The 25,815-nt window shown below is 43.4% G+C and overlaps 1 protein-coding gene across 3 annotated transcripts in view; it reads right to left on the reverse strand.

Moving 5' to 3' along the window:
* TLN2 (talin 2) overlaps positions 1–25,815 on the reverse strand; it is a 488,673-nt gene that overhangs the window by 90,410 nt on the left and 372,448 nt on the right. For all 3 annotated transcript variants that reach the window (XM_029064739.2, XM_029064741.2, XM_029064740.2), the window contains 7 exons: positions 24,861–25,004; positions 23,957–24,118; positions 19,508–19,648; positions 14,824–15,005; positions 13,240–13,372; positions 10,637–10,738; positions 1,913–2,083 (listed from right to left, as the gene is read on the reverse strand). In XM_029064739.2, coding sequence (XP_028920572.1) covers positions 1,913–2,083; positions 10,637–10,738; positions 13,240–13,372; positions 14,824–15,005; positions 19,508–19,648; positions 23,957–24,118; positions 24,861–25,004 — 1,035 coding nt within the window. The remainder of the gene's footprint in view (positions 1–1,912; positions 2,084–10,636; positions 10,739–13,239; positions 13,373–14,823; positions 15,006–19,507; positions 19,649–23,956; positions 24,119–24,860; positions 25,005–25,815) is intronic.

Below are 25,815 nucleotides of genomic sequence, written 5' to 3' on the forward strand. Positions count from 1 at the left end.
GAGGAGCAGAGCGAAAAGGGGAAAATGAGGGTTAAGCTGCGGAGAGGTAAAGGGGGGATGGCAGAGGGAGTAGAGGGAGAAGAGGAGCTCAGTCTGGGAACGCCTCTTGGAGGAGGTGAGTTTTAAGTAGGGTTTTGAAGAGGGAAAGAGAATCAGTTTGGCGGAGGTGAGGAGGGAGGGCGTTCCAGGACCGCGGGAGGACGTGACCCGGGGGTCGACGGCGGGATAGGCGAGACCGAGGGACGGCGAGGAGGTGGGAGGCAGAGGAGCGGAGCGTGCGGGGTGGGTGGTAGAAAGAGAGAAGGGAGGAGAGGTAGGAAGGGGCAAGGTGATGGAGAGCCTTGAAGCCTAGAGTAAGGAGTTTTTGTTTGGAGCGGAGGTCGATAGGCAACCACTGGAGTTGTTTAAGAAGGGGATTGACATGCCCAGATCGTTTCTGCAGGAAGATGAGCCGGGCAGCGGAGTGAAGAATAGACCGGAGCGGGGCGAGAGAGGAGGAAGGGAGGTCAGAGAGAAGGCTGACACAGTAGTCTAGCCGGGATATAACGAGAGCCCGTAGCAGTAAGGTAGCCGTTTGGGTGGAGAGGAAAGGGCGGATCTTGGCGATATTGTTTTGACCAAGGCCACGTTCCCGAACCCAGCCTGTTCCCCCAATACCACATCTCATTCACTGTATTCCGACAGGCACGGATTGTGGGAAGGACACGTCCTACTTCTGGAATAGCACTCTCCCCAAATCACAGGATGGAAACAAGCACTGTTGCAGAACTGAATGCACTTTTAAGTCCCTTATTCTGGAAAGCATTAGAGAGTCAAAGCACATATACCTACATCAGCTTATCAAATATAGTTTGTAAACTGTTTCCCGAGGAGGAGATTACTTTTACAACATGGACACACCAAATGTTCAAGTTCTATTTCCAACTAAAGGAAAGTTGTTAGATAAGGATGCACTGACATGTCTTTCTATCTGAAAGCTCTCTAGCTGCTGGAATGATTCTGTAAATTGCAGTGGGATACATGGACTTCTGCTTCAGAGACTCAAACACTGATGAACTGGAGGCATTGTTAGTTTATGATCAAAACAAACATGTTGACATTCCCTTGATTCTATTTATCGTGATTAAGTTGTCTTGTTTTTTGTCCGTCTGTCTCCCCCAATTAGACTGTAAGCCCATCGGTGGGCAGGGATTGTCTCTATCTGTTGCCGAATTGTCCATTCCAAGCGCTTAGTACAGTGCTCTGCACATAGTAAGCGCTCAATAAATACTATTGAATGAATGAATGAATTTAGAAAGTGTCATTTTCCCCCTTCATCTCTGTGTAAACCCGCAACAAATAGTACTTTGTGCAAATGACCTGGGTGCTCTTAATTCTTTGACAATGACAGAACAGAGCTCCTCTCTCCCTTTAGGGGTGCTGACACCTTGCTGTGTTGAGAAAGCCAATTTTTTTTTAAAAAATCTCAAATCGTGGAATTTCCTTAAACACTGAGATCAACTCCTTGGTGCTTCCCTTACTTAAAGGAAGAGAGAACCCTTTCTTGATGAGAAAAATCAAAAGCTACCAATTTAAAACACTTTTAAAAATAGTATTTGTTAAGTGCTTACTATGAGTCAGGCACTGCTTTAAGTGTTGGGGTAGATAAAGGGTAATCAGGTTTGACACATGTCCTATATGGGGCTCACAATCATAACTGAGGCCCAGAAAAGTTAAGTGACTTGCTCAAGATTACACAGCGACAAGTGGAGGAGCCAGGACTAGAACCCAGGTCCTTCTGACTCCCAGGCCCATGCTCTATCCCCTAGGCTATGCTGCTTCTCCATATTTGCTGGTTCGTACTGCAATCCTGGAAGACCGTGTCAAACTACCTAGGAATCTTTCAATGGATAATTGACACGTTGCATTTTACCTTTGGGTTTCCTCCTCCTTCTTTGGCTGCATACAGCATTTGCAGAGCAGACTCTGCCAAGGTCTTGGTCTGGTCCAATACCGTCATCTGCTGCTGATGATCTAGAATCTTGGAGGCCACGCCGACTGCAGCTAAAATCAGGGGCTCAAAGTAGCTTGCAAGCTGTGTAACCTTTCAAAAAATAAAAAAAAAACACACACAAAGAAAACCCCAAACCACATAAATAGCCATACAATAAAATGCTTGAACCCAAATGATCTTTTTCCCTGATTAAGTTTTCTTCTCTGCAGTTTACATCCTCTCAGCCATTCTTGGCTTTTAGACATCCATCAGCACGCGCGTTCTTTCCCCCACCCGGGCCCCCCATATCCCCTCTTCCCCCTATAAAACCCCAGCTCAGACTCTTCAATCTTCTTAAGCTCCTCTAGGGTGTAAGTTTGTCTTCTATGCTGTAAGCTCATTGTGGGCAGGTAAAGTGTCTGCCAACTCTGTTATATGGTCTTCTCCTAAGCACTTAGTACAATGCTCTGCACACAGTAAGCATCCAATAAATACGACTGATTGATAATCTATTGCATCTCATTCTCTTCTCCCTCATCTCCAACTCCTTACTTATGCCCTTCCTCCTGCCTGGAACTCCCTCCCGCTTCAAATCATCGAGACACAGCTCTCTCCATTTCTCTCCAAAGCCCTTCTGAAACCTCACCTCCTCCCAAAGGCTCTTCCTCAGGTCATATCCTCCCAACTACCAAATCAAACACCTTTGTGCTACCCCCATGCTTTCACACTCATAATTTCTGTACAAGTTGATTTATATAACCTTGAGAGCAGGAATTGGTGTCTTGCACATTTACTCTCCTCTCACAACCTCTTAGTTCAGCACTCCTCCACATACAATAGTTGCAATGAATGACTGATTTTGCACCACCTCTACATCCTTGCAATTCCAACCATGCCATTTTACATCTCTCTTCCTTCTACCTACACGTTACTGTGTGTCTGTCCTCCTTGGGACTGTAAGCTCCTTGTGGGAATGGACTACCTCTCAATCCACCTATTGTACACTCTGAAGTGTTTACTATAGCATTGTATACTTAATGCATACAAGGTACAAACTTCAGGGCATAAGACTTTGGTATCAGATGCACTTAATTAAAAAGCTGATAAGGAAATCAGACACATTGCAAGTAGCACAACCACAGACACAGTCTCTCTCCCGCTCCATAACAAGTCTCCACTTACTCAAAATGATTCCCTGCTTCCTCAGAATGATTTCTCAGATGAGCCGGAGGGCAAGGAATAGAGACTAATCACTGTCTAGCAGTTCAACAACCCATGGGGGAGCCGCTTTTCTGGAAGGCTGCCCAGCAACCTCCTCAGACCTGCACTGGTGTGCTCCTCATACAAACAACTAACCTGCAACTCGGAGACTGTTCCATTGAAACTTTAAAGCTCCAACATTCATGGTCTTTATCCAGCTTTATATAAGATGACCCAAAGCTTTCAAATTGCAGTGTAGGGGAATGATCTTATTTTGCGTTTCCTCTATCAAAACAAAGGGCCAATTGCTTCCCTGTTTAGGCGGTAACTAGGATACAACGGGGAGAAGGATGGAGTAGGGATATGTTAAATCCCACCCTCCTACTGATTTCTGTTCAGTTATTATCATGAAAACTGGTCTTTAAGGACCAGGATGAAAAGAGAAAAGGGGGATTGCATTTTTACTTTGAGTTTAAAAAGATCAGGCTTCATCTCAAGTGTTTATGCTCAGACCTTTTGAAATGGGAAGATTTTAAAATTTAAAAGTAGTACCATATTTTTCTTCTTGTCTTGAGCAGCTGAATTTACTCCTCATAGGAAACTGAAGAGAAAACTAAATGTAGTTAAAATGAATTACTTAAAAGCACATATGTCTAGTCCTCTAGACTGTTTATTGTTATATTGTACTCTCCCAAGAGCTTAGTACAGTGCTCTGCACACAGGAAGCGCTCAATAAATACAACTGACTGACTGGCATGACACCTTCTTTTTGGTGAAAAGTCATAAAATTTCCTTGGGATGTTGTTAATGTAATCCTCCAAACACTCAACTAGATATGGAACCCTGACAATGAGATGACCCTTAACCTTGACCTCAAAAACTAAAAATCCAGTCAGAGCTGGGAATTCTTAAAATGGTTTTATTAATATCAAATGAAGAACTTAAAAATATCATTTCTGGTCATGTGCAATCCTTTGTCAGGTTTCTATGAAGAAAGGCAGCTTCTAACCTCTGAACAATTTGTGATTCTGCACTGCTGCCTGTATTTGTGGTGAGTGATCAGGTGGAGACCATTTTACTAACAGAAGAATGTGGGCACAGAGGGAAGGGGACAGGCAGAGGAAAAAAGAAGCTGGTTAGAACATTTAGGGTATGGGTGCTTCAATTTAGAAAGAGTTTGGCAAAAAACTGAACTAAAGTAAACCTAAAACAATACCATCCCTATAAGGTTTGTTGTTGTAGACTGCGGAAGGTAGCTGGGGTGAGGGCCCTCAGATGAATTCATGGGTCTAAAAATTAAGTTATGTTATCTGGGTTCTCACATTGTGAACTTTGCTCTTGGTTTCATTTCACTGATATGTCATCAGAGGCTCAGTGGGCCGCTGCTTAGAAATGAACCCATGAAACATATGGAAACCCTAATAAAACTTTTTAAAAAGGGAAAAGTAACCATAAGGTCCCCTGAGGGGCAAGAAAAGCTTGGGAAAAGCTCTTTTGCTCACAGCTAGGACTGCTGCTTGAACAGAGGAAAGAAATGCAAGGGGAAGAAAAAAGGAAGGGTTAGCTCTTTGCCATGACTTGCCCCAGGGGCAAGCTGACTCTTCCTTCTTGCCCTCAGAAGTCCCAGGATACCTACCAGCCTGGGGCCAGACAGGAGAAGGGAAGTAGAGGATCATATGAGGTCAGGATTAAGAGACTCAGGAGCAGCCCACACTACTTCCATCTACCAGAGAAGTCAGAGAGGAATTGCTAGCATTCATCAAACAGTTCTGGGCATCAGAATGTTCCAAACTTTATAGATCAGTAAAAAAAAAACACCCAAATTTCCACTACTTCAATGGATGATTTAATGAACAGCTAATGAATTAAAATAATTGAAAAACTGAACTTGAGAGGCACTGAATGCAATGTCTTCTAATGAGATCTGAATTCCATTGTCCTAATCTGATTAAACGAGGGGTTATTTATTCTTTATAATACTTTAGACCCTTGAAAAACTGTAAAGTGATTTGCTTTACTTATAATTAAATGGAGCCCTTAGTACCTATTTTCCCCATTACTCTCTCTGTTCAACTAAACTGGCCCAGATTCTCAACATAAGAGAGTAGGAAAAAGTTGCACTGGACTAAGATACAGAGACCGAATTCTGAAAGATATTCGATCAAAACAGCAATGTTTGAAAATCCCATCCAATTTTGCAAAATACCCTCTGAATTGAAAAAAATCCCAATTAGCCACAGTATGTGGCAAAATTTGTAACCAGAATGACAGCCTTGTCATAGTTTTGTCCAGTGCTTTATGGGGATGTCCAATAGAATGAAGAATTTATGAAAAATTCATGGATAGTGTTGCTCCTGCCTTTATATCTCTAGACTGTGAACTACTTGTGGGCAAGGATCATGACTAACTCTGTTGTATTCTATTCTCCCAAGCACTTAATACGGTGCTCTGCATAGAGTAAGTGCTCAATAGATATGATTGATTTACCCCTTTCAATCATTAAATCAAATCTACAAAAAAATACTTCGGTCCACTCTCTCCGGCTTCAATATCCTGAAATCCTAAATCCTCCAAGAAACAATCAGTTAATCAGTGGTATTTACTGGGCACTTATTTTGTCATAGAGTACTAAACTAAGCACTTGAGAATGTACAATACAACAGAATTGGTAGAAAGAACCTCTGCCCACAAGGGGCTTACATTGTATAGGGGGAGAAAGACATTAAAACAGATTATGGCTAGAGGAAATAGTAGATTATAAGACTACTTACAGAAATACAGTAGGACTGGGATTTTTAAGTATCAAAATATCATAGGCTTCAAGGCTCTCCATCACTTTGCCCCTCCTCTCCTCCCTTCTCTCTTTCCACTGCCCACCCTGCACACTCCGCTCCTCTGCTGCCTACCTCCTCACCGTCCCTCAGTCTCGCCTATCCCGCCGTCAACCCCTGGGCCACATCCTCCCGCGGTCCTGGAATGCTCTCCCTCCTCACCTCTGACAATCTAATTCTCTTCCCCTCTTCAAATCCCTACTTAAAGTTCACCTCCTCCAAGAGGCCTTCCCAGACTGAGCTCCCCCCTTTTTTCCCTCTGCTCCCTCTACCCCTCCTTTCACCTCTCCGCAGCTAAACCCTCTTCTCCCCCCTTTCCCTCTCCTCCTCCCCCTTTCCCGTCCCACCCCCTCAGCACTGTACTCGTCCGCTCTACTGTATATATCTTCATCACCCTATTTATTTTGTTTAATGAGATGTACATCACCCTGATTCTATTTATTTGCCATTGCTTTTATGAGATGTTCTTCCCCTTGACTCTATTTATTGCCATTGTTCTTGTCTGCCTGTCTCCCCCGATTAGACTGTAAGCCCATCAAAGGGCAGGAACTGTCTCTATCTGTTGCCGACTTGTACAGTGCTCTGCACATAGTAAGCGCTCAATAAATACTGTTGAATGAATGAATGAAAGTGAATGATCAGAGCAGAGGGGAAGGTGACAGGGGAAATAAAGGGTTCTGTCAGGAAAGTGGTCATGGAGAAGAAATTATTTTTAGGAGGGTTTTGAAGTTGGGGAGAGTGGTGGATTGTCAGATACAAATTCCAGGCCTGAGGGAGAATGTGGGCAAGGGATTGGTGGTGGGACAGATGAGACTGAGGTAGAGGAGTTTAGGGGCTGTGTTGTAGTAGGAGGTTAGTGAGGAAAGGTAATAATAATAATAATTATGGTATTTGTTAAGCACTTACTAAAGTGCCAAGCACTGTTATAAGCGCAAGGATAGATACAAGGTAATCGGGTTGTCCCACGTGGGGCTCACAGTCTTAATCCCCATTTTACAGATGAGGTAGCTGAGGCACAGAGAAGTTAAGTGGCTTGCCCAAGGTCACACAGCAGACAAGTGGCAGAGCCGAGATTACAACCCATGTCCTCTGACTCCCAAGACGGTGTTCTTTCCACTAAGCCATGTTGTTTCTCTAGGTAGGAAGGGGAGAGCTGATTGAGTGCCTTAAAGCAGATGGAAAAGAGTTTGATGCGGAGGTGGAGACGCAACCATTGGGAGATTTCTGAGGAATGGGGAGATATGGACTGAACATTAAAGAGTTAAATAAATAATGAAGCGGGCAGCACATTGAAGCATGGACTGGAAAGGGGAGACAGGATGAAGGGAAGTCGACAAGGAAGGAGACTGATGCAGTACTCAAGGTGGAAAATGATGAGTGCTTGGATCGGCATGTTAGTAGTCTGGACGCAGAGGAAAGAGCAGATTCTAGAGATGTGAAGGTAGAACTGACAGGATTTTGTGACAGACTGGATGTGTGTGGGTTGAATGAGAGAGATCAGATGAGGATATTGCCATGGTTACGGGCTCGTGAGACAGGGAGAGTCGTGGTGCTGTCTACAGTGTTGGAAAAGTCAAGGGGACAGCAGGATTTGGGTGGGAAGATGAGGATATCTGTTTTGGACATGTTAAGTTTGAGGTGTTGGTGGAACATCCAAATAGAGATGCCCTGAAGGCGGAAGGAAATGAGAGACTGCAGAGAAGGAGAGAGGCCAGGCCTGAACACAGGATCCCAACAGTCACTCGTAGCAAATTGAGAAGCAGCGTGGCTCAGTGGAAAGAGCACGGGTTTAGGAGTCAGAGGTTGTGGGTTCTAATCCCAGCTCCGCCACCTGTCAGCCGTGTGACTTTGGGTAAGTTACAACTTCTTGGTGCCTCAGTTCCCTCATCTGTCAAATGGGGATTAAGACTGTGAGCCCCACGTGGGACAGCCTGATTACCCTGTATCTACCCCAGTGCTTAGAACAGTGCTCAGCACATAGAATTTAACAAATACCAACATTATTATTAATATCATCAATTTACATTCTCGACTATTGACTCATGTATTTATTTACCACCCATCCTTCCAGTCTCTTGGAATAACCTATTTGCATTTCTCTTCTTTCTGTAAATATTTTGTCTACCCATCACCCCTTTCTTCCCCTAACCCCAAAACTCCTCAAACAAAACTCCTCCTCATCGGCTTTAAAGCATTCAATCACCTTGCCCACTCCTACCTCACTTACTTTCCAACTATAACCCAGCCCGCACACTTCCCTCCTCTAATGCTAACCTTCTCACTGTGCCTCGAACTTATCTATCTTGCCACCGATCCTGCGCCCTCGTCTTGCCTCTAGTCCTCCCTCCTTCCTCAAATCTGACAGACAATTACTTTCCCTTCCTTCAAAGCCTTATGGAAGGCACATCTCCTCCAAGAGGCTTTCCCTGACTACGCCTCCTTTCCTCTTCTTCCACTCCCTTCTATAACACTGACTTGCTCCCTTTGCTTTTTCCCCCTCCCAGCCCCACAGCACTTATGTACACATCTGTAATTTAGTTATTCATATTAATGTCTGTCTCGCTCCTCTATACTGTAAGTTCATTGTGGGCAAGGAACGTGTCTGTTTATTGTTATACTATATTCTCCCAAGAGCTTAGTACAGTGCTCAGCAAACAGTAAGCAATTAATAAATACGACAGAATGAATGAATGAACCCATGCTAGATTGTACGGGGAAGTGGTCAGGAAGCTGTATAGCCTGGTGGAAAGTGTATGGGCCGGGGGGTCAGAGGACCTGGGTTCTAATCCCAGCTCTGCCATTTGCTTGCTGCTTGATCTTGGGCCAGTCACTTCACTTTTCTGGGCTCTATTTACCTAATCTATAAAGTGAGCGTTAAATCCTCCTCCCTCCAACTTAGACTGTGAGTCCCACGTTAGAGAGGGAATGTCTCCTTCCTGACACACTTCTATCTACACTGTGCTTATAACAGTGCTTGACACATACCTTTTTTCAAAAAAAGGTTACTGAGGGCAGTGATAGTGTCACCAGTCCTTTGAAAGCAGTAGACACTCAAATATTACTGACTGGATCTCAAAAGCACAGAGTATTCCTGAACTTGGCACAAAGGCACATCACGAAGAAGAAGCAATTTTGACAAAAGGCCTCCTCTAAGGCTGGTCGGTTTAGCAGTATAAACTATTTATGGCTCTAATCTCTGGAAAGAGAGGTGATGCTCAAGGTCCTGATACCTTGGGTCAGGCTCTCCATCCCCCCACTTCTTCTTTCTTTAGGACATATTGTAAATCTCAAGGCATTTTTGTTGTGAATACCTCACCTTCTAAACTGTAAAATGTGGATGGTGTGTAAGCCAGGCTGGGCGGGAATGGGAGAGGGGAACAGAAAGAGAAAAGATGATTTCTGATGTCAAAGAGCTAGTCAGTCCATTAATGAACCATTGGTATTTACCGAACACCTTCTGAGAGAAGAGCACTGCACACTTGCCTCTGGGACAGCACACCTAAAGAAATGTCTCTGCCCTCAAGAAGCTTACAATCTAATGGGGAACAAACAAAATTATTTACAAATAGTGGGAGCAGGTGGGAGAACAAGGAGATGGCAGGGTGTAGCATGAGAATGACAGGAGTCAAATGTTGTAGTTTTTGTAGTTGCCATAGGTTTTTGAGAGTGAATCTAAGATTTCAATCTATTATCCAATGCCATTTACTGAGCACCTAATATCTGCAGAGCACTGGACTAAGATCTCATTCCAAACTGGACATTTTCTTCTAAAAATGTGTCAGAATTCATAGTGCAATGGCACACCATGCCATCAAAATACACCCACAGATGACTTAAGCATTTTATAAAGCAAAGGGACTCAGGTTTAGAATTTAATTCTCAACATGTGCAAAATGGATTTTAGTCTCTAGCTTCCTTAATATGCAAAGCCACACTAAATAACTCTCCTACCGATAAACACAAGGGAACGATTATGAGTTAAGTTAAAAATCCATTTATAACTTCCTCATACTATGTAACTACCTGTCACAGATTTACATATTTAATCCATTAAAGTCGAAAATTCAACGAGCATCTAAAAAGACGGGAAATGACTGAAGTACTAATATAGTCTGATGTCTCCATTAGGTATGTACACAAGGAGAAAGCACTCTGAAGCAGCAACAATCCCTTGCCTTTTGGGGCTAAAAGAACTAAGCTACAACGCTGAAAAGCACCAGATAAAGCCATCTCAGATACAACAAAATGATGAAACATCCGTTTTTGTACTCAGACAACTGAAATCCTTGTTCACCTGTCAAGCTCAATCTTCAACTTGTCCTAAGCCATTGTGACACTGAGGAAACTGTCAAAAAGCTTCAGCTCAATCCATGGCCTGAAATGCCTTATTAACTGCAATTTTGGGGACTAACTGAAACAGCGTTTAACCATTTTTACCTTAATCTGGGGACAGAAACATTCTAGATTTTATTTCCTCAAATGGCAGAGGCAAAGGAGAGGTGCAGTTTCTTACACTCCTTGGAGCATAGGCACCACACACAAATTATGTGCATCAGTCTTCTGAAACCAGTGAAAGCCCTCTTCCCCTTGAGGCTCCTACTGGTTGCACAAGAAATATGTCAGGACCACGTACCTTGTGTCCCAGCTGAGCTGCTTCTCCACGAGCTGCTGTAGCTATGGGATCAATCAGGTGCCCGATTTCTTGAACAACTGAGGTCAACTGCTCCTGTAATGCCTGAAAGAAGAGGAACTCTCATGTCCTTCCAACTCAAATTAAGCAGGGGTGTCACTGTCACACCCCCTCCCCACACACTTTCTCTCAGTCTGTTGAGGGGGAAACAAAGACTCCCTTCTGTTTCCACCTCAAGGTTCAGAAAGCTAGACATAAGCTGCACAAGATCAGAAGTGACTCTGACAAATTTCCCTTCAGTACCGCCTGACAGCATGAAGTCCCAGCTTCTGTCTTTGCTCCAGGAGCAGTGGGACACATTATGCAAGTGATTGGATGCTATTGATCGACAGCATTCACCTTGGATCAAAGCTCATTAAACTATTCAGGAAAACCACCGAGGCTGCCAAGCTAAACTGAGAGGCTGAGAGATATGAACACTTCAGAAATTAATACATTTGCTCCTCAACTAGTTTATCAGTACCTGTGTAGGAATGTGGGCCGGTTTCCAAATACGATTATTAAAGGGTGTTTAAAGCACGGGGATAGCAATGGAAAGTGCAGCAATACTAAGAATAATAACCAAAAATATTTCCTTCCAGCTCAAGGACATGTGAACCCCTCAATCCCCAAATAAAAAATTTGCCCTTTTAAAATGTTTCCTGGAGTTGCAGGGCAATAGACCAACCAGGGAGGAACAAGTTAAGAGTATTAGTCAACAATGGAAAAGACCAATTAGTAAACTGTTTATTCCACTTTTTTGGTGAAGGAAAATAGGAGATCCAAAGTTGAAAATGACATGGAACACTGCAAGCTTACTTGCAACCAGCAAACAGAATACCAGATGATTACAAGAAATGGTGAAAATGCATTTTGCTGCAAAAATACAAATCTTATCTTTGCTGCTAGTAGCTCTCTGCAAAAATTGCCATTCAAGGAACTTGTGCCTAATGGACTATGCCCAGTCAAATGACTGAGAGAACTGGCCTAAGGGACAACTCCAAAATACTTTGGGAAGGAAACAATAAACGTGCGCACGCAGCGTGCACAGACACAAACATGCATTTTGTGGGAGACCACTTCTAGGTGTGTTATCTGTACATTCATGATCAAATCGATTCGAGCAAGAAAATTCCTGTTATTGGATCATACTCGAGAATGGGTTTGGGAATGGGAGGGGACACGGTTTGGGACACAGCTTGGGACACACATACTTGTGCAGTCAGAGGGAATGGAATTTTTTTTCCAAAAAGAGGCCAACTCTGAAGCCTGGGTTGTTTCACACTGGGTAATCCATTCAGGCCTGTTGGATGCAATTTCAGTGGGAGGTATGGGAAGCAGCGTGGCTCAGTGGAAAGAGCTTGGGCTTCGGAGTCAGAGGTCATAGGTTCGACTCCTGGCTCTGCCACTTGTCAGCTGTGTGACTGTGGGCAAGTCACTTTACTTCTCTGTGCCTCAGTTACCTCATCTGTAAAATGGGGATTAACTGTGAGTCTCACGTGGGACAACCTGATTACCCTGTATCTACCCCAGCGCTTAGAACAGTGCTCTGCACATAGTAAGCGCTTAACAAATACCAACATTAATTAAGTGGAAAAACACAGCTCCTCCAGTGTGGAAGGTCTGGTCACCAATCATCCGCAGCTTCCTCCAGATGAACCAAAGGCATCCAGGGTCCAAAAGGAACCTGAAACCAGCCCTGGAAGCTGGAGGAAAGGAAACCTCAGCTTGGGCAACTCTGAACGAGTTAGGGGAACACTTAGGATTGGAAAGATGATTCAGTAAGCCCTCAAACCCACTATCTCCAAAGAAGTGGGGGAAAAAGTTGTCTTTATGAGTCTGGGTCCTGAACCAGAGTCATTATGCTTTACACAGATCAAAAAAGAAAACCAGTTGATGGTGACAGCATGTTATTAATGGTACGGTTTGGGTGAAGGAGGGGGACTGAGCAATCTGTGTGGGCGGGATGCTTCACAATTTTATGCTAAAACAAAAAAAATCGGATGAAGGCCTTATTTTTACTTATTGCACAAACATAGGGCCTTCAAGATGCCCAACCGCAAGTCTGCTCTTGCTATCTGCTATACTGAATCGACTCATTCACTATTAATGGGACACTCAGTGTTGACACTACGGTCTGCCTGAAGTCTGCCCAACTGCTTCCGTCGGGTGATGGACAACAACTACACTGGTCTAGTTAGAGGAAAGGATGGGTCCATAATAGACTAAAACAAACAGTATTTCAGAAACAGCATGGTCTAATGGATAGAGCACAGGCCTGGGAATCAGAAGAACCTGGGTACTACTCCAGTTAAATTATTTGTCTGTGTGACCTTGAGCAGGTCCCTTCACTTCTCTGTGCCTCAGTTACCTCAACTGTAAAAAGGGAATTAAGGCTGTGAGCCCCACATGGGACACGGACTGTGTCCGACCTGATCAGCTAGTTATCTATCCCAGTGTTTAATACAGTGCCTGGCACACAGTAAGCACTTAACAAACATCACTATTAAAAAAAACAAACCCACACACATATGCACACACAAAAAAAATTGGCATGACAGGCTTACTTCCACTGAGATATCATCCCTTGTGCCCAAATTCTGGCTGACAGCTGCCAGGGAAGCCTGCTCTATGTCCCTGATGCACCGATTGATGCCGTCGATAGAGTAGTCACATTCCCTCTGTCCCGGAGCCTTGTCCCTGAAACAAAGAGCATCTTTTAGCCTGGGGTAGGGAACTCCTTGTATCCTCGAGTTCTGGTCATGCAACTTTGTCCAGCCTTTGTCCTGTCCTCTGCTGACACAGGAGCTCTCTACCCCACAATTTCTTGCCGGGCAATTTCTGACCCCTCCCACCGCTGTTTCTAAGAAGCAATTTCAAGGTAAGCTTCTTACACTATCTACCTTTGACGCTCTGGCCTACAAACTAGGTCCATGGATTCACCACCAATGTGAAGCACTTCAAAGGGGACTAAACTCAACCTTAGGTCATTTTTAAGTATAAACCAGCTTCAACATCACTTTTATAGTTTTAGGATGGACTTCAAAAAATTCTTCTGTTTACTGCAAATGAAGACCTAAACTCAGCCATTTGTTTAGATTTTCCTTAAGCTAATTTAAGCATAAAACCAATATTTAAAAAAAAAATCAACAATATTTCCAGTATCTGAATTACAGATTCGTAATAAAGCACTTGGTAACATTACCAGTTAGACCAAATGGATTTTTCTCTACATGGACTTGTAAATCATCCTAAAAAAATGGTTTCAGTTTAGATGGTTAAGAAAATGAAGCAAAATGAAGCCATTTGTAAACAGGTTTTTCAAAAGTGATTTACAAATAAATGTAAAGAAGTGATAGTCAAAATGTCCATTAAATATGACCTCCGTTAAAAAATGTTATATTCTAATAAGGAAATGTTGAAAAGACAGTTCGTTTCTGAAGGTCCAATTATTTACTTCAATAGAAAGACTGTCTAATTCCAATGTGTCCCCGGGATGAATTAACCCAACCACAAGGTCAGTGGAAAAAAAAATATTTGTGAGCCAAACCAAATTTCGGAGGTGCCATTTCTAGCTTGCTTAATCCATCCAATTACTAGACTATAAGCTCGTTGTGGGGAGGGAATGTGTCTGTTTATTGTTAAATTGTACTCTCCAAGTGCTTAGGACAGTACTCTGCACACAGTAAGCACTCAATAAATACGGCTAAATGACTTGATTATGACTCTTATGTATGATTATGTATCCTGCCCTTGGTCCCCACACAAAATTGGAGTAACAGTTTGTATCCTGTTTCTAACAAGCTCATTCTTGGAGCAAGGTTTAAATTAACACTGATCTTCTTTGGTCAAGTAGCTGAGTATTCTGGTGGCAGACACTGAAAAGAAACAGAGATACACAGCAACATACCAAGACTGTAAGCTCGCTATGGGTAGGAGACGTGTCTATATTGTATATTGACACATTATATTGTACTCCCCCAAGCACTTAGTACAGTCACCTGCATACAGTAAGTCCTCAATAAAAACAACTGATGGATTGATGACATTAAGTTACGGCCTTGGCATGAGGGAGCCGTCTGTTATTTGAAGACAGCTTTGGTCCGGGGCTCACGTGATGGAAAAATACAAGTAAAAGACAGGAAACATACCTAATGGAAGTGATCAGACTCTTGATGGAATCGGACACTGTGTGCGAATGTCCAGCCAGGACAGACCAGGTGGGTGGATCTTTTGGGTTGATAGCCAAGGAGCGGGCTGTTTTGATCAGGAAAGATGAACTCTCCAGCATGGTCTTGGCAGAGATCAGGATTGGTTCTTGTGCCTGTGATCCCTAGGGTCAGAAGAATAGTGGAAGAGTTCAGCAATAAAGGAAAGTAACTTAGAGCCAAAGTCAGGATGAAATCCAACTCCTTGAAGCTGCATGGCATAGCGGACAGAGCCTGGGGCAGGGAGTCCGAAGGTCAGGCTCCTGGCTCTGCCACTTGTCTGCTGTGTGATCCTGAACAAGACACTTCACTTCTTTGTGCCTCAGTTACCTCATCTGAAAAATGGGATTGAGACTGTGAGCTCCAAGTGGGACAGGGACTGTGTCCAACATGATTTGCTAGTATCCACCCCAGTGCTTAGTACATGCCTGGCACTGTACTCTATGCTACAATTACTCTATGCTACACTGGCCCAACCCACAATCACATAAACCTAATAGGCTAAATATGGCCTTTGTGGGGGTGGTTCTGGAAACTAAGAAACATATAATCTATTGAGAAATGAGATGCACCTGAGGAAGAACTAAATCTACATTTAATTCTGAGTATTCACTGAACCCAAAAGAAAAGTCTAAATGTAAGGGCAGCAGATGAAAATTCAGCTTGTTACTGCTCATCGAAGAGGCAAAAATGGGCTATCTCATGAATAGTAGTTCATGAATAGGCAGCTCATTTGAATGTCATTGAGAATGTGCATTCCTCTGAACATAGAAACTAGTTTTGTGGGTTTTTGTTTTTTTTTTTACAAAACACAAACAATTTATTCTCACTTGTTTAGTTTGTGAATTATCCAGATCTCTTGATTCTCCTCCTTCCACCCCCTGATTTTGGGGCATTTCGCTAATCACTACCCTTACTATGCAAGGGGTGGGCAGAGGTAAAATTAGAATCTGTCAACATTTTTTCCATTTGATAGCAACTCTGGAAAAATGTAAAATTCTTGACTAACATGACTCTGGATTAATGGCACACTTCATCTGTGTTTTCGCCATATTCCATTAGCATGAACAACAGAGAGTGGAGTTATCATTCCTTGCTTACTCTAGATCCAGCCAGCTCTGTTCCAATAATACCACAGCCAGCAAACCAACTCTTCCAATTTGGCCCTATAGTCACTCTACCTTTGGCTTCCCAGGTAAGAATCCCCCATTAAATAATTCATTTCTTTTGTGCATTTGCAGTATATGTAAGGGAATTAATGATGATCCCGTGTCCAGGTGTCATAAGTGCAAAGAGTAGAGAAATAGGTGATAGACAGAAAATGCCTCCTGATCTCTGAAAGTCTAAGTCTCAGCCAATTCAGGGTCAGTTACAAAATGAAAACAATGAATGCCTTGCGAATATGCAATACCTCCCAACTGATCTTCGAAATAAATTAGGCTTTAAATCCTATATCCTATCTATATTGAGAAGCAGCCTGGCTTAGTGGAAAGAGCCCAGGCTTGGGAGTCAGAGATCATGGGTTCTAATCCCAGCTCCCTCACATGTCAGCTGTGTGACTTTGGGCAAATCACGTAACTTCGCTGTGCCTCAGTTCCCTTAATCCCTTAATGGGGATTAAGACTGTGAACCCCGTGTGGAACAACCTGATTACCTTGTTATCTACCCCAGTGCTTAGAACAGTGCTTGGCATATAGCATGTGCTTAACAAATACCAATGTTATTATTATTATATACTGATACTTGGGTATGCTCAAGCTCATATATTCATTTATAAAGCTGGAAGGAAGAGAAAGATCTGCTATCCAACTGAGGGAGAACATTACCCTCAAACCCAGGATTTGCAGGCAAGGACAGGAGTGTTGTTACCGTGAATTCATAGTGTAACAACCCAATTCCACTGCATAGCTTCTTTCTACAGAGTTCACACGAAGCTCTGTTTTCATCAATAAACCTCACACTTGCCAACAATCCTCTCAATTACCACCTAAGTTCCTCTCCTGAAGCCAAGTATCCCATATGAAGAAGCAGCGTGGCTTAGTGGAAAGAGCAAGGGCTTGGGAGTCAGAGGTCATGGGTCCTAATACCGGTTCTGCCATTTGTCAGCTGTGTGACTTTGGGCAACACACTTAACTTCTCTGTGCCTCAGTTACCTCATCTGTAAAATGGGGATTATGACTGTGAGCCTCAACTGGGACAACCTGATAACTTTGTATCTCTCTTAACACTTAGAACAGTGCTTGGCACATAGTAAGTGCTTAACAAATACCATCATTATATGTCCTCTGCAGCCTGTGATATGATCAATGTGCCCTTTTACAAAAGAGCTTTGGCCAGCTCACCACCACAGAACTGTATCTGGCCTCTGACTACTCAGTCATGAGGCAAATTCCATGGGATCTTGGTCAAGCCCACTTTCTCATCCCTTTAATCTCCAGAAGGCAATAATGATGATGATAACAACAACAATGATAATAATACTAACTACGGTATTTGTTAAGCACTTAGTATATGCACTGTACTAAAGGCTTGGGTAGATACAGAATGATCAGGTTCACATGGGGCTCATTAAGTAGGAAGGAGAACAGGTATTGAATCCCCTTTTTGCACCTGAGGGAACTGAGGCACACAGACATCTAGTGACTTGCCCAAGAGCACATGGCAAATAAGTTGTACTGCCGGGATTAGAACCTAGGGCCTTTAACTCCCAGGCTTGGACTCTTTCCACTATGCCACACTGCTTCTCTTAGTGCTGTACTTCCAAGAGAAGAGGCTCAGCCTGAGCACCCACTTCTTCTCACTAGTCCGCTACTTCCCATGTGTATCCACCGTGTCTCAATTCCCTTGGAAAACAAACCCATGAACCAGGAGTGTTGCTGTGTGCAAGTCTTGCCCTGCCATTCTCAAATCTCAGTAGTGGGGCTTGGAAATCAAGCAGTTTGGTGTATGACATGGTTCTTCCAGTTGGCTATCAATCAATGAGAGTTTACTGAGTGCAGAACACTGTACCAAGAATTCGGTACACATCTCCCCACTCCTCAAGAGCCTCCAATGGTTGCCCACCACCTCCGCATCCAACAGAAACTCCTCACCAAAAGCTTTAAAGCACTCAATCAGCTGTCCCCATCCTACCTCACCTCGCTAATCTCCTACACTTCACTCCTTTAGCACTGGCTTACTCACTGCCCCCCTAATAATAATAATAATAATAATAATAATGACAGTATTTATTACGGGTTTACTATGCATCAAGCTCTGTTCTAAGCCCTGGGGTAAGTACAAGGTCATCAGATTGTCCCACGTGGGGCTCACAGTCTTATTTCCATTTTACAGATGAGACAGCTGAGGCACTGTGAAGTTAAGTGGCTTGCCCATGGTCACACAGCAAGCAAGGGGCAGATCCAGGACTAGAACCCACGTCCTCTGACTCCCAAGACTGTGCTCTTGCCACTAAGCCAAGCTGCTTCTCTGGATTATTCCCCTAGCTCATCTATCTCATCACTGACCCCTATCCCACGTCCTTCCCCTTGCCTGGAACTCCCTCCCCCTCCATGTACACCAGACCACCACTCTCCCCCCAGTCAAAGAATCATTAAGGTCACATCTCCAAGAGGCCTTCCCCAAATATACTCTCCTTTCCCTTGCTCCCTCTCCCTTTAGCATCTTCTACATCCTTGGATCTGAAACCTTAGGGCATTTACTATTTCTCCCACCCTCAACCCCACAGCACTTATGCACAGATCTGTAAATTATATATTACAAATTATTTATATTAATATCTATCTCCCTCCATACACTGTAAGATAGTTGTGAGCAAGGAATGTGCCTGCCAACTTGCACTTAGTACTTAGTGAATTTCTCTGTACAAAGTATGCACTCAATAAATACCACTGAATGAATGAATGCATAAACAAACTTGGAGCTTGCAGAGTTGGTAGACACAATCCCTGACCTCTGGGAGTTTCCAGTTTAGGAAAGTAGCTTACAAAACCCAATGTGTAACAGTAACATGGGTCAGTATCATATTTATCAGTTCTATTGCACTCTCTGAAGCACAGAGCAGTACTAAGCACAGCGCTCTGCACACAGTGTTCAGTAAATATCACTGATTGATCAACAGATACCTGCTAAAACCCAGCTTCTGAGAAACCGCATACATTTCCAGACTGCAGGTCTCCCTCGCTGAGCAGACAGGAGTGATTGCATATCCAACGCTTTTTTTTAAGGAAAGGCACCTACCTGTTTTATTTCTTAAGTTTAAAAATGAAGGTTAACTATGCTATGCAACCTTCTTTTAGCACCCCGATCCATCCAGCATTAGCACTTACTGACTACATTATATGTGAAGAGCTGGGAAGTAAAATTGAGTAAGAGACACCATCTCTGACAATCTAAGAGGAATACCAACTCAAAAATTATGGACAGTTAGGAGAAAAAGGAGAATGGAAAGAGAGATAAGTGAATTAATGGGTGTTTAAGCAGTAGAATGCACAAGCAAATGCTGAGTGTGGTTGTGAGTGAGAAAGGGCTGAGGTGGTAGTTGGGAGGGTGGGACTAACAGACCCAAATCCATTTGTTACTTCTCCCTGGAAAATCCCCTGAACGGAAATGAGAGTTTCCACCCTACCTCAGAGCTGATCTGGGCCGGAATGCTGACAAATTCTGGGTTAGAAGCAAACGTCGTCAGATTCTCCACAGCTTCGATCAAGGGTGCTGTGGCAATCCTGCACTTATTGCGGTTGTCTTCGGAGAAATCTCCATCCAGAGCCTGATAAGAAAAAAAGGAAATTTCACCCTGGTGATGCACGGGGCCCAGGAACTCCAAACATCTTCCGACTCAGAAGGAAGATGGTGGCTCCGTGGCAATTCTTATTCAGGGCAGAGGAGACAACTGAGAGCCTGGGGGATGAGGTCACAGGGCTTGGAAATGGTGGCCCAGTTAGCAATTTTAAGAAGTGAAATTGGATACACTCCCAATGCACCAGACCCCCAAAAGCATAGCTGACGCTCTGCTGTGAAGGAAAGAAAAATAAAGACAAAAGACTGCTCCTGTGTCAATACTCTCTAAACCAACTCCATCTCCAAAAACCAGGGCTGGATCACTTCATCCTTTGTTGTACACTGAAATCTCAAAAGCCAACACTCATCACACTGACTGTTATTTCCTCATTTTCACTCGAGTGAACTATTACCTCCTCCCTAATCTCACTGGGGCTGCCTCTACGTGAAGGCAGCCTCTGAAAAACATTCTAATTGAGCTTCAGCTTCCTTGGAGGATAACTCTTTCCCAAGGACGACAGCAGATGGAATATTCAAATCCTAAAGCCCCCAAAGTTCTTTCCCTTCTCAATAAAGGAAGAATGTTGTCCTCCCCAACCACAATCTACAACATTTAAAGTTGGTAGCCTGAGCACCACTATTAATGGCATCAGAATATGCTTAGCAAAGATTATCCTTTTTTCTGGGAAACTCCCGTTGAGAGATGGGCTAAGACACTTAACAACCCACACACACTTAAATGTTGGGAGTTCTTCCTTCAGAAAGGCATTTCTCCTACTGCTGCTGGACTCATTGTACAAACTTAGTTTCTTAAGGGGACAAAAGTGACTTCAATTACTTTTTTCTTCCACATCTTACATATTTACTATTAGGTCACAAATGTTTATTTAACAAATCCCTTTTTCAGTGAGTCTTTTTTTTTTTCATTTCCATTATCCAAATGGGCTTCTGGGTACAACAGGAGAAGCAGTATGGCCTAGTGGAAAGACCACGAGCCTGGGAGTTGGAGGACCTGGGTTCTAATTCTGGCTCCGGCACTTGCCTGCTGGGTCACCTTGGGCAAATCAATTCACTTTTCTGAGCTCCAGTTACCTCACTGTAAAAGGGGCAATAAATCATCCTTCCAACGTAGACTGTGATCCCCGGGTGGGTCAGGGACTGTGTCCAACCTCATAAACTTGTATGTACTCCTGCACTTAGAACTGTGCTCGACTCATAGTAAGTGCTTTACAAATACCATGAAAAATGAAACAGAAAAACATGCACAGTACCATCATAATGCAGCCTAAAATTTTGGAAATACTAAACTTGGCTAATTGTTTAAGAATTAAGACTTAGAGATAAGAGATAATGAGAAAACAAGACTTAGAAACAAGAAACGCCAGTATCCTGAGATTTTTTTTCCTTTTTCAAAACTAAATGTGCAGAGATTAAAAAAAAATACACTCTAGCCAAGCCCAAAGAAGGAACGCCATCCATTGTACCTTCTGCACTATAGGGAGGTCTAGCCCTGAGAGCAAAATCAACAGGGCAAGGCCAAGATCTGATTTCTTAGAAAAAATAAAAGTTGTCATTGCACAATTTCCCCTTGGCGGCCAAGCTAGTGCAAATGCACACGTAAAAATAACATTCCGCTCTTAGAACTACATTTGAAACCAGTGTCACAGGCTCCCCGACAAAGAGAGAAGGAAACTGTACATTCATACCCTATTGCTCCAACATTCCAAGCAGGGGAAAATATTTTTTCTATCTAGAATAAAGAGAACCACAATTGAATGCTTCCCCTATGCTCCTACTAGCCATTCAATTCAAAATGATCAACACACCTGGTCCCACTCTGCTAATTTAAAAACAAATAGCATTCCAATTGCTGCCTTAGCAGCAATTTTCTTTGCCCCTATGTTCCCCCTTTCCTATTTCCCCTGATTACCAAGGTGTTAACGCACAGAAGAAAGCTTTTGCCCACTCTGTTACAATCAGACAGCTTTCTTCCCTGAGTCTGTCAGTAATGACAATGCCTAGTTTGGGGGACTTCATCACAGACTCATCTGTGGCCATGGATTTGGGATGAGGGAATGAAATTGCTCTAAGAATGTGAAAGAACCAGAAGAGCTGGAGAGATGGCGCACATGAATACAGCTCAGTATTTAAAACCACCAAGAGACACAGAGAAAGGCATCTGGAATGTACAGTACTGAGTCTCTATTTTGCCCTAATTCAATTGAATGCAGCAATATTTTAAATTACGAAGCAACATTTTGGGTGCTGTCAATTTGCTCTTGCCCCCTGAAAAAGAAAGATGGAGAAAATAGGAGCCTGAAATTTCCTATTAAGAGGCAAGGACTTAATCCTATAGGCTTTGTGGTAAAAATAATATATTATTTTATTATTCACTTACTGTGCGGCAAGCAAGCACAGAGATAAAACACAAGATAAGAAAAGCAGTGTGGTCTAATGGAAAGAGTATGGGACTGGGAGTCAAGGAGACCTGGGATCTGGCTCTGGGGATCCTGGCTCTGGCACTTGTCTTCTGTATGACCTTGGGCAAATCACTAAACTTTTCTGCACCTCAGTTACCTCATCTGTAAAGTGGGGATTAAATCCTCCTCTCTCTGATTTAAACTGTCAGCCCCATGTGAGACCAACCTGATTATCTTGTATCTAGAGATCCTGGCACATAGTAAGCGCTCAATACGTACCACTAAAAAAAAATCAACTCTGACCCAGTTCCTGTCTCACATGGGGCTCAAAATCTGATGGGGGCGGGGAGCAGCTATGCCATCCTCATTTTACAAAGAAAGAAACAGATCCAGCATGGCCTAGTGGCAAGAGCAAAGGCATGGGAGTCAGAGGTTGTGGGTTCTAATTCCAGTTTTGCCACTTGTCTGCTGTGTCATCTTGGGCAAGTCAGTTAACTTCTCTGTGCCTCAGTTACCTCATCTGTAAAAATCTGTAAAATGGGGATTGAGACTGTAAGCCCTACGTGAGACAATTATTATTATTATTATTATTGACACCCAGCAGGCCCCTGAGGCTATACCCTAGGTCTTCTGAGACCTAATCTTTTTCTTTTTTTTTTCAACTGAATTTGTTAAACATTTACTATATGCCATAGTACTAAGTGCACTGTACTAAGCACTGGGGGAGATAGGTTAATCAGGCTTGACACAGACCACTTCCCACAAGAGGCTTATCCCCATTTTAAAGATGAGGTTAATGGGGCACAGAAAAGTTAAGTGACTTGCCCAGGATCACAAAACAGACAAATAGCAGAGCTAGGAGTAGAAGCCAGGTCCACCGACTTCCAAGCCTGTGTTCTTTCCATTAGACCACACTGCTTGACTAGACATTGAGAATGGAGTCAGGAGTAGCTGGGGTAGACCAATCATCGGAGCTTGAAAACCAACCTGGAGGACTATAAGCTTGCTGTGGGCAAGGAATGTTTCTACTTAGTATTATTCTGTCCCCTCCCAAGTGCTTAGTACAGTGCTCTGCCCAGAAGAAGTGCTCAATAAATACAACCAAACGAATGAATGAAGGAGAGGGCCCTACAAGTGGGTGATGCACTCTTTCTCTGGACACCCCCAAAATATTAGGAAAATTTCAAATCATAGTCTTTCTTCGTGTCATCATTATTTCCTAAGGATATCTGTTTCACTAAAGCTACTATTGAGGTAGAAACTCTTTGTTCTTTCTGGGTAGAATTCCTCTCCAGAGGATAATTTCTCCCATCACTGCTGGAGTACACTCAGTCCTCCGGTAACATGTGGATTGTGTTCCTGATGAACTCTAGCTTAAAGAAAATTCATTAGAGAGTATATACCTTGCCAGGCTGTGTACATGCTCACAGCTGTTGCTTCTGACATCGGATTCACATCTAACCAGACAGACTTGTGCTATTGGAAAACGGTTCCTACCTCCCCAACAACATGCTATACAAAATGTGGAGTGTTGGCATCTGTGACAGAAGAACCGAGTGTAGCACTTGATAGCTGTAATGATGATACAGAGCACCTTACTAAGAGCTGGGAAAAAATGCAAAGGTGAAAATTAGACAGTCCCTGGCCCTCGAGGGAATCACGATCTGCGAATAAGGGAGAGGAGAGATGACTGATGACAGATACATAAAGATGAAATGATAACAGCTGCAAAAAAGGCAACAATAATATAAGCAAGGGGATAGAGGACCCGAGTTTTGAAAATCTTGCAGCTGAGTCCACCCGTCACAGCAGCGGCTCTTGCTTTTCTGAGGAGGCTGCAGGCATCCAACATGGTAAAATACAGGTGGGCCACGTACCTTAATCGTTTTCACCAGATTGGCAGTGCTATTTGCGACTTCCTTTGCCGACTGAACAAAGTGCCTCTTGGCCACAGGATTGGCGGTCTTGGATGAAGCTATTCGGCAAGCATTGCACAAGGCGGAGGTGTGCTTGGCGACGATTGTAGCTGCCGACAGAACCTACGGAAAAAACGTAACTGAGAACTGTAGGGTCGGGGAGGAAATAAAGACCCATCAGAGTCCTGCTCTGGGGCACTCTCAAAAACTCAAATCCTAAATCAAATCCCGCTTTTGGCCAACAACCTATAACACTTATGGGCTAGATTGGAAGGACTCCTTTGGCATATGGTTCAATTTACTCCCTTTTATTTAGTATATCTAGGTCTTCTCCTTTAAACCCATTTCAGAGAAGCGGAAAAAAGGAGCAGCAAGGCGTAAGGGAAGGAGCCCAGGCCTGGGAGTCAAAAGACCTGGGTTCTAATCCGGATCCACCACTTGTCTGCTGTATGACCATGGACAAGTCACTTAACTTCTCAGTTACCACATCTGTAAAATGGGGATTGGGACTGTGAGCCTCACATTGACTATGTCCAGCCTGATGAGCTTGTATCTACCCTAAAGCTTAGTACTGAGTCTGGCATTTAGTAAGCGCTTAACAAATACCATTTAAAAATAAAATTTGCCTTGCCATGACATTCTTCCAGGGCCTTTACTCCTACAGATGGGCTTTCCCAACCTTCATTATTTTACCAAATGACTAAGCCCACCCTCCTAGCTACTGACACCTAAGCAGAAGCAAGCGTGGACTCTTTCATGATGATGGCTGAAGGCTGAGTCTTCAGGCTCCATCTGGCAAACACACAAAGAAACAATTCAGCCTAAAGGGAGGGTGGTGATTCTCATTTCCTTCTGAGCTAGTTACCTGGGATGGGCTGCTGCCTGGATCCACTAGATTCTGACAAGCCATCTGGATGGCCTGGTTGGCTCTGGCGAACTGGATGGGATCCACAAGACCCTGATGTCCTGCCTGACTGTTGGGGTCTGAAATGCCAACCAGGTAGGCAGCCTACAGCACAGGACAGAACAAAAACAACAACTCAAGATCTGCTGTACGCAGGGCAGGGGACAGTTACATCCAATAAAGTCTTTAAAGAGCCTATATGAGAGAAACGACGTCAAGGAAAAGGCTGAGCAACAGATGAGAAAATGGGTAGGAGAGTTCTAATCCTGGCCATGGGGCTGACTGGAATCCTTCTCCAGTTTAAAAAAAAATCACAGACTGGGTCACCATCCTGGACCATTACTTTTGGCCAAAATAATGCATTAGAGAGTCATGTATTCACCACTTGGGACATTACTGGACTCAGCAAAGGATAGGGCTGGAACTTCTCATTCTAACCAGAAGTTCAAGTCCAGAGCAGTGACAATGCTCTTGTGAAGGAAATGTTTACCTCAGTTTTCTCACCTTGGACACAGGAATCATGACACACATTGTGAGAGATTACTGATAAAAACGACCACATAGCACTTTGCAAACTACAAGTTTGGGGGCCCCCGGGAAATCAGGACAAATACTTGGTGAGAACCATGTGCTGTGAAGCAATAGAGCCTTGGTAGAGAGAATGTTGAATACCATACAACCTCTGAGTGTCAGAAAAGCAGTCCAAGAACCTTTTCAGAAACATCCTCTACTTCTAGTAAACTTCCATAACCAGTTCTTGTGTCATTTAGACACCTGCCATAATCCAACCTGATAAAATAAAGCTCTTCAGATCTTTGGTTCAAAAATTTATTTTTCTAAAACAGCTAATTGCAAAAAAAAGCAGAACTCTCAATTCTCCTAGAACACGAGAATTCTGAACCCCAGAATACGGAAA

This window comes from Ornithorhynchus anatinus, chromosome 5, assembly GCF_004115215.2.
Source record: "Ornithorhynchus anatinus isolate Pmale09 chromosome 5, mOrnAna1.pri.v4, whole genome shotgun sequence".
NCBI classification, from domain to species: domain Eukaryota; kingdom Metazoa; phylum Chordata; class Mammalia; order Monotremata; family Ornithorhynchidae; genus Ornithorhynchus; species Ornithorhynchus anatinus.